Consider the following 9,266-nt stretch of genomic DNA (forward strand, 5'->3'; position numbering starts at 1 on the left):
AAATAACCATAGGGCATTTGTACAGGTAGTTCTGAATTAAAACAAAATTCACCAGTGTGTCAGCACCACAGTGAGAGTCAGCATCTCATCTCCAGAAAGGTTCACAACTGAACCAGGAACCAAACAAAGCTGTGGTTGGAAGTAATGCCCCACTATCATCTACTGCAAACACACACATACAGAAATCACAGTCAAAGACAGCGAGTATTTTTGTTGGTTGGTTTTAATGACATTTTACAATCAGAGTTTCCAACAAGTAATGGGACACCTCAGAGCAATCAGGTGCTACGTGGCTACGCCGCCACCTGGGCGCTCTTTGAAAGTGCCTTCAGGTCCAAAATGCACTTTGCAATGCTCTCCTTTTGCTGCAAAAGAAAAACAAAACATTTTCAGTAGAAAGCCTCTATGAAGAGAAGCTAAACAAGCAAAGCACGTACTTAGTGCACTTTTTATTTTCCCTTTAGACACTCAAAATGAGTTACAGACTGAAAGGTATGACGCTGTGTAGCTTATAAGGTGAGATTCATATCCAAGCAGTGATCTGCCATATTTCTAGCTCTGCTTGTACATATTTCATTGTTATCAGGTTCATTCCTTAAAAGAAAGGGCATCCAGAGTCCATCTGGGGATCTTCAGCCATCCTGCTCTTAGAGAGGGATTTTTAGAAGACAGTTCCCTGGTGTGCCCTTACTGCAGGGTTAGCTCTGTGCTGCAAGAGCAAACAAAACCAACAACTTGCTCACTTCACCAGCAGCACAGACACCTTGTATCTACGTGTGGGAGAGCTGTTAGCTCCCACACAGCAGCAGAACGCATCACTGCTGTGCCCACAAGCCACCCAGATGATCTGGCATTTTTTGACTCAGAAGGACTGGACAGCAAAATGTTCACAAGCTAAAACATAACACAGATGAAAGCCAACAGCAAACACCAATACCTGCTGAGGTGTGATGCTCTGAATAACGCTCTTCTCCACCCACTGAACCATGTGATCTTGCTCTTTCTGACGCTTTAAGTTCTGCAGAGCCACCTGATAGTCCAGCCTTTTCTTCACTTCGTTGTATACTGTCAGTAATCTTTCTCGGTAATTGGCTTCCAGCAGCATTGCAATATTATTCTAGACACAAAAATGAAATCAGCAGATTAACGTTTGACAACGAGACAACAGAGCAGAACACAGCCCCACACAGAGTCAGAACACAGCCCCACACAGAGTCAGAACACAGCCCCACACAGAGTCAGAACACAGCCCCACACAGAGTCAACAGATCAGGTAGTGGAACTGGCCCCGGCTGCAACAAATGTCTCCTCAGTGGTTTGTTACTTGTTAGTAACCTGAGAGGCACCCACAGGATGTGATGCCAACAGCAGTAACAGTGAGCAGCAGGGCTAGAGCTGCATACCCTCTTAGCATCAAAGAGGTAACTGCGGCCTTCAACTCTCCACTGCTCCTTTTTCTCCTCCTCGATGGCAGTTTCCAGTGCTTTAATTGATTCATTTTTCACCTCTAAAGCTTTAGCAACTTTCTCCTGAAAGCAGAAACAAAAAACAATTCAGAATTAAAGCAAGCTGCAAAGAAAACAAGAGATCTGCAACTTATTCCTGAAATTCTGCACTACAATTTGAGAAATGCCTACACCAGCTAGATTGCACCAGGTTTGGGACATGACAACAATTACTGCTCACAACCAACTGTACAAAAAAATCAAAAGCCATAAAATATTTGTTTTGGTGTCAATTGCTTTTCCTTCACTTTTTTTCCCTCAAACCCACACAGCAACACCAACCTAAGATCTAAAACATACCTCATATTAGCATTAATACAATAATAGTAGGCTCAGATTCTATTACAGCCCAGGTCTGCTTAAGCAGACCAACTAATTTTTAGCTTTTTTTGCAAAGTTGGATTAAATGTTATTATTTTTACCTCATTAAGTTTGTCAGCAAAAGCTGCTACATCAGCACCGTACTTCTTAACAGCATAAATGATGACTGTCAATATGCAGGCAGCTGCAACTGTCTCATGGTTAATGACATAGATTTCCTTAGAGAGTAAGTAAAGCAGGAGTCCAGTTCCCAACATGTAAGGCCCTAAAAAAGATAAAATAAATCCGCATTGCTTGCATTGACGTGAAACACCTAAAAGCAAATAGATTAACTCCAGGAAACATTCAGAAAGGACACTGAGGTGCTGCAGCAGGACCAAAGAAGAGCAGCAAGGCTGGGGAAGGGCTTGGAGAATGTGGCCTGTGAGGAGAGACTGAAGGAGCTGGGGCTGTTTGGTCTGGGGAAGAGGAGGCTGAGGGGAGACATTACTGCTCTCTTCCAATACCTGATTGCAGCAGAGCGGGGCTGGTCTCTTCTCACTGGTGACAGGACGAGGGGAAATGGCCTCAAGTTGCACCAGGGGAGGTTTAGGTTGGATATCAGGAAAAACTTCTTTAGAGAAAGGGTTGTTAAGCACTGGAATGGGCTGCACAGGGAGGTGGTGGAGTCACCAGCCCTGGATGTGTTTGAAATCTGGATGCGGTGCTCAGGGACGTGATTGAGCTGCTGTTAGAGCTGGGGCAGTACAGCTGGGTTCATGGTTGGACTCTAAGGTCCTTGAGGACTTTTCCATCCTGAGTGATTCTATGATTCTATGACTCCTTTCTACCATAACCAAAGGCAGAATCAGACAGCTTCAGAACAGCACAGTGGGAAGGACACCACCAGCAGCATCCAGCTCCTGGCTCCATACAGAACTGCCCAAATTCAAGCCATATTCACACAGAACTGCCTGCTGCAGGCCTTGACTTGACTATTGTAAAGTTGTTCAAATGCACTTAGCATAAGGAATACCACACAGGCTTCAAAACCACCCTCTCATTATACCTAAAGTGTAAAAATTCTTCCTCTTCTCCTTAAATATCACGTGTTAAACACATGCAGGATGCTGACCAATGCTGTGTTTTCCCAAATACTTTACCTTTTTTTATGCTACAAATTACAGACCCATCTAAACAAGCCTAACTAAATGCAAATTAAAAACACATCACAGAATCACAGAATTGCAGGGTCTGGAAGGGGCCTCTAGAGATCATCCAGTCCATCTCCCAGGCAGATGTGAAATCTGTTTCTTGGACAGGGAGGAACACAGCATCTGCATTCAATCAACATGAATAAAATGAAACTGCTCAGTCAGCATTTTTGGCACAACATGTTCTGTGGGAACATTCACTGCAGAGGGAGCAGAATTCCCTTCTGGAATTCCCCTTCCCCCAGGAGGGGCTGCTGCACTACCAGAGCCGGGCATCAGGGGGCCAAAGTCCTCCTATTTCTAAATGAGAAATAAACTACAAATTAGGTGAGGCTTTGCAGAACACTTTTTTGCTCCTTAAATAGGCTCCCTATTAAATAGGGACTGATTTTGATGACTGATTCCTTGAAACAAAGTGCTCCCCAAATGCTTGATTCATGGGGAACTTTTTCAGAGAAAAAAGCAATCGAGAACGTTCAATTTCGACTCTTACAAAAGTCCTTCGCTTCTCTGCACATCAAAACGTGAGTCAGGTTAGGAATTCAGGAAAGCAAAAGAAGAGGCCAAAACAAAGTGACATTTTTATCTGAACCCTGTCTGAACCCTCCCTCCAAGACCGATGATTTGCTGCCATCTCAAAACACAAATATTAACCTGTGACCCCGGTTTTAGGATAGAGAAACTGGAAGAACTCCTCAGGGATCAGGCCGTGCCGGACCTCTCCTCCTTTCTCCGGCAGCGGAGGCACAGGAGCCAAGCGGTGCTGAGCGGTGTGAAGCGGCCTCGCGACGTGCAAGACGCTGCAATGAGAAAGCTTCCGTTCAGCTCCACGGCGTGCAGAAAGAACCGCCGAGGGAAACCCGCCTGACAGCGCGGAACTCACCCTGCACAGACGGGAGGCGGGAGGCCCTGGAGGCCCTTCAGCACAGCCGGGGCTGCGGGAGGAGAGGGGCAGAGGGCACGTCAGGACGGAGCTCACACACCCTCCCCTCCCCCCCAGCTCCCGCCCGCCGTTTCCCCGTACGGAGCCGTGCCCGCTCACCGGCGCGGAGGACCAGACGGGACAGCATGGCGGCACAGCGACCCTTCGTCCCGGTGACCGCCGGCCGCCTCCGCACCGAGATGGCGGCTGGGCGGATCTCGCGAGACTCTCGCGAGACTCTCGCGGAGGCCGCTCTCGCGAGAGGAGACGGCGCGCGCGCGGCGCGGGAGCACGTGGGGACGCCGCCGGTCCCGGTCCCGCTGCGCCACCGCCGCCATGGAGGAGCCGCCGCCCGAGCAGCCGCCGCCCCCCGCGACTCCGACGCCCTCAGCAGGCGGGGAGGAGGATGAGGCCGCGGCGGCCGGCGGCCCCGAATGGAACATCCCGCCTAACGCGCCCGCCTGCATGGAGCGGCACCTGGAACGCGCTCATTACCGCGCAGGTTAGCGGCCCGTGGACACGGGGCGGCGGGGAGCGGGGCGGGAGGGGCGGCGGGGAGCGGGGCGGGAGGGGCGGCGGGGAGCGGCACCGCGGGCGCTGAACGGCTGAACGTCCCGCAGACGGAGCGCTGCTGCTGGGCGCCTCGGGGCTGAGCGGCCGCTGCTGGGCCGGCTCCATCTGGGTATTCGCCGACCCCCGGCGCGCCCCCAGCGAGGGCTTCTGCACCGCCGGCGTTCAGACCGAGGCGGGCGTGGCCGACCTGCGCTGGGTGGCGGACAGAGGCATCCTGGTTGGTTCCGACTCCGGTAAGCGTGAGGCGTCGCCCCCCGCCCGCTCCCGCCGGGCTCCCCTTGGCTGCACCCCCGTTCCCTTCTCCCCGTCCCGGTGCCCGCGGTGAGGCGGGGCCCCCGCTGTGCCCCTCAGGCGCCGTGGAGCTGTGGGAGCTGGACGAGAAGGAGACCCTCATCGTCAATAAGTTCTGCAAATATGAACACGACGACATGGTGGAGGCGGTGGACGTCCTGGCAGGCAGCACGCGGGCGGTCAGCGGCGGAAGAGACTTCAGGTGAGCTCTCCTGGCCCCGCTTCTCCCCCCACCCCCGGGATGTGATGCCAGGCTCTGACTGCTGCCTCTCGTCTGCAGTGTGAAGGTGTGGGACCTCCCGCAGCAGGCCGTGCTGCACTCCTACAGAGGTGAGTGCCCACTGCATTGCAGGTTGTGGCCCCCACACGTGGGTGCTTCAGTTCCTAGCACAAGTGTACCTCTCTGTCCAATTTTCCCTACACAACCTGTGTTACAGGACCCGTTTCTTCTCATTTCCAAGTATATTCTTGAATTTCTCTGCTTTCTTTTCTTCCCTGCACCTGCATGCGTAAAGTAAGCTTTGAATGATGCTCACTAGAGCTCTGGGGAGCTCACACTGGGCTGTCACAGAAGCCATGCTTTGCTTGCTTGGTCATCTCCTCCTGCCCCTCTGTAACCAACCTCTGGTCTGCAGAGGATTCTTCAAGCTGGTGCACATTGTGAGGATGTGGCTGCAGTGGCTCTCTTTGGGTTTGGCAGCTCTCAGTGTGTTTAGGAAATGCTTTGATAGCCTTTAATAGAAGTTACTCTTGGTCTGCTGTGCCTCCAGAGATCCTCGCTCCCTTCTCAGTGTTGTGCAGTTAGGCACTGGGCACACAGGGGAATGTCAGATACAGCCTTTGATGCTCTTTATCCTTTTGTGCTTTTGGTAGCTCACTCCGATGCAGTGACATGTGTGGCTGCCTGTCCTGGTAAGGACACCATCTTCCTGTCCTGTGCTGAGGTAAAGCTAATTCTATCTGAATCTGCCTGATAAAGATGAGATTTAACTTAATTATTTGCACTTAAACACATTTATTGAGAAACTACCTGTCATATAAAATGTCTGCACGTATGCTTTGTTCCAATGTTGCAGTCTGATAAGTTGCTGGTGGGCTCACCCAGCTGTTGGTGCAGGTTTGTGTTAAAACATGGGAATTCCCAGCTCTGTCCTGGCGTTACTGAAGGAGCTGGGTGTTAATGCCAGCATCACTTTAAACACAGGAGGAGCTGATGTGGGTTTGAATGTGGATTGGTAACAGTACTGCAGTGAATCTGAGTTTACGCCTGCCTCTGCTTCAGAAAGAAATTGTAAACATCTTTTTTGCTTTGAATTTATAGGATGAAAGAATATTACTGTGGGACACCAGATGCCCCAAACCAGCTACTCGAATTGGTATGTTTCTGAATGCAGTCACTGCTGACGTATGAAGCTGTGTGAGGAAATAGACTATTTCATGCCTGAGTTCTCTATGTCTAACCTCAGTCTAGTGGCCTGGCCACTTGGTCACAGAAGCCCATTAAATCTTAAGAAGTCTAGCTCTATCACAGAAGTAAAATCAACGTTTCAATAATGATCGTAGTGCTGTAGCAGCGTTAAATGGGCTAGGGTAGGGAATGTCTTTGTAAGGACTGCTCTCTTCACTCTTACCCCAATTTATTTATTTACAGTTTGCAGTGCCTGTAATTACCTCCCTACCTCAGTCCTGTGGCATCCACAGGAAAGTGACATCTTTGCTTTAGGTAAGAAGTGCTCTTCCTGTTCAGTTTTCACGAGACAAATTGAGGTCTTTCTATTCACGTGACAGCTTTGCTGATAACCTCATTCTCTCTTCTCCAAAAGGTGATGAAAGTGGAACAGTTGCACTAGTAGACACAAAGAATCCTGATTCTGCCCTCAGCTCCATTGTGCATGCCCGACGTGTTACGGGCTTTGCATTTTCTGCACATAGGTACTGTCTACAATAGGGGCGTAGAATATGCAGCTATAGATGCACTTGAATGCCAGAGTAAAGCATTTTTTGTAAATTTAATTGTGTATTTAATCGTTCTAACCGTGGTTTCTTCTCTGCCCTCTAGTTCACCTTTGCTGGCTTCCATCAGTGAAGATTGTACAGTAGCTGTTCTCAACTCAGACCTTTCAGAGGTGTAAGTACCAGGCAGTGTATTCACTGGGGCTGTTTGTCTTGATGTCTCCTCATTAATTGTTTATGTACTAAAGGGAAGGTGAAAATACTCCTTAAAGTGGGGAACGCTGTCCTAGCAAACTAGCAATTAGAACGTGCACAAGCCAAAAATTGTTAGCAGCAGTGCTCCATGGCTAACAGTGCTCTGTTTTCCAGGTTCAGAAGCCGTTCTCATCGAGACTTTGTAAAAGGTTTATCGTGGTCTCCTTCAGACAATGCCTTGCTCACTACAGTTGGATGGGATCATCAGGTTTTACATCACACTGTCCCCATACCAGCTGGTGAAGCTTCCGGAATCAACTGTGTAAAAGAATAGTTTTATAAACTCGTTGGTCCAAGTTTCTTCCTGGCATTACTTTGGTTCTCCTGAAATCGAAGATGTTTGTGAACTGGAGTAGTTATGGATTGTTGTCTGCCTTGAACCTTGTGGCTAAGAAGGTTCCTGTAGTAGTTTTGAGTTAAGCATAAATTAGTTGCAAACTAGTCTGTGCCATCTCCTCAGGAGTTGGATTCACCTGTGCAAAGACTGCAGTTTTTTACCTGGAAAAAAAAATAGTGACTTCAGCCACAGAGGAGCCTTGGAAGAGGGAATTAGGTATAATGAAATGGAAAAGACTTGTTTCTTCAAACCACTCACAGAACGAATAGGAACAAATTATTTGGGGAGGTTGAATATGAATAAAAATAATTGGGAGGTACCTTTACTGAGGTAGATGCAAAAGCCTGAGCGAAGTGTTTGCTCTTTAAATACTTCCTTCCAACTGGGCAGGAAGATGAGTTGGAATTTTAATGGTAGAAGAGTTTCCTTGTCCTTAATGCCACATTCAGTATAGAAGGTTGGTTTTTGCTATCTTCTATGGCAAATAATCCCGTGGTGAGAACTGTATGTCCACTTCTGCTCCACTGGTGGGTGTCAGAGTACCAGTGCTTGGTGTGATACGTCACATAAGCTGTACGATAAGGATCCCAGCTGCAGTCATTAAACATCTTTGTGATGGTGCATGACATGCTGAAATACCAGGACTTGCAATGCTCACCATTGCTTGGAGCTGAGAGCAGATCAGGGGCTTTTCTGCAGCATGCTGAATGCTGACAGAAGTTTGCTTGGCACATTTCAGCTTCTCTGTGCTGAATACAACATACTCCAGAATGAGGTTTGTGAACACAAGTTTATATAAGAGAAAAACTGGACTAAGGACTTGAGTCTTCATTTTGTTGCTCCTGTTATCAGACTGCTTATAGTGTTATTAACACAAGTAGTGTTAATAGAGATAATTAAGGCTCCTGATAGACTTTCAGTGAGTGACTTTTTGTGCTGGAGACTGAGAAGATCAAGCATTCCCATAATCCCCTCAAAGACTTCACGTAATCCTTAGAGGTTGGGTTTGGTTTTTTTTTTTGGTAATATAACATACAACTTCTCAAACTAAACTGTTTCCTTTGAGTATATTGAACTGACAATAAATGGCATTGCTCTGCACCCATGGCCGCTGCTCCAGGTTTGGCTTTCCTAGAGACAACAGTGGGTTTTTGCCAATGAAACAAAAACTTGTGTTAGAAATGAATGCTACATTTTCTTTACCATGATAGCAACACTACGCTGTAAGCAACTACAATGTCATAATTGTTTTCAGAGCAAAATTCCCCAGCTAGAGCACTGTATTGGAAAGGTAAACAATTACAAAGAACAAGAAGTTTCCTCAAAACTGTCCCTTCAAAGAGTTAAGGCCAAAGGTTGTGTGTTACAAACTGGTGCTTGTGGAGAAAGGTGTCTTTGGAAACGGTGGAAGGCAGTTTTTAAATAAATCATCATTTTCATTTACAACTGGCTCTTAAGTTTCACTGGGCAACCTCTGCAATATTAAGAGCCAGCTGAGGTCACGGAGTGCTGAGGTTGTGATTTCAGTCCCTGGAGTTACAACTGGGCTTAAATAAACATTTGCTGATGCCGTGCAAGCAGGGACAAGTTTCAAATGGGAAGTTTTAAACCATGTGAGTTCCTCAGATCACCGTGCTGCAGAGTTCTGTGGTCCAGGGCAAAAAGCAGCACAGTGGTGGAAGACGACGACCGTGTGGAGAAAAGGTCATGGTTGATACATTATTCCTCTTCTCGTACAGTCGATTAAAGAAAGCATGGCAGCACATTCTGGGCTTCGTCCTGCAAACCTTCGGGTACAGCTCTGTGTTCTGCCGCAGGAGGGCAGCAGCATGACAACAGCCAGAGGTTTGCACATTGAAGATCATTTACCCTTTTTACCACTTGTTTTTTTTCCCCCCCTACCATCATAAAATAAG

At 48.0% G+C, this 9,266-nt stretch overlaps 2 protein-coding genes across 2 annotated transcripts; one reads left to right on the forward strand and one right to left on the reverse strand.

The window, feature by feature from the left end:
- Positions 1–205: 205 nt before the first annotated feature.
- On the reverse strand, positions 206–4,132 carry ATP5PB (ATP synthase peripheral stalk-membrane subunit b). The gene is made up of 7 exons (XM_042833835.1): positions 4,062–4,132; positions 3,903–3,954; positions 3,674–3,819; positions 1,928–2,091; positions 1,404–1,529; positions 938–1,117; positions 206–365 (listed from the first exon to the last, which is right to left on the reverse strand). The coding sequence occupies exons 1-7, from the start codon at positions 4,087–4,089 to the stop codon at positions 294–296; spliced, it is 768 nt and encodes a 255-aa protein (XP_042689769.1). The 5' UTR covers positions 4,090–4,132; the 3' UTR covers positions 206–293.
- Positions 4,133–4,277: 145 nt separating this feature from the next.
- On the forward strand, positions 4,278–8,793 carry WDR77 (WD repeat domain 77). Its single transcript, XM_042833611.1, has 10 exons — positions 4,278–4,443; positions 4,562–4,747; positions 4,866–5,007; positions 5,086–5,135; positions 5,679–5,749; positions 6,127–6,181; positions 6,457–6,528; positions 6,629–6,737; positions 6,865–6,933; positions 7,128–8,793. Exons 1-10 carry the CDS (start codon positions 4,278–4,280, stop codon positions 7,285–7,287), a joined length of 1,080 nt encoding a protein of 359 aa, XP_042689545.1. The 3' UTR covers positions 7,288–8,793.
- Positions 8,794–9,266: the final 473 nt, after the last annotated feature.

The sequence above is a fragment of the Centrocercus urophasianus genome, unplaced genomic scaffold (assembly GCF_019232065.1).
Source record: "Centrocercus urophasianus isolate 14NV4802_14NV808 unplaced genomic scaffold, USGS_Curo_1.0 seq_42, whole genome shotgun sequence".
Taxonomy (NCBI): Eukaryota; Metazoa; Chordata; class Aves; order Galliformes; family Phasianidae; genus Centrocercus; species Centrocercus urophasianus.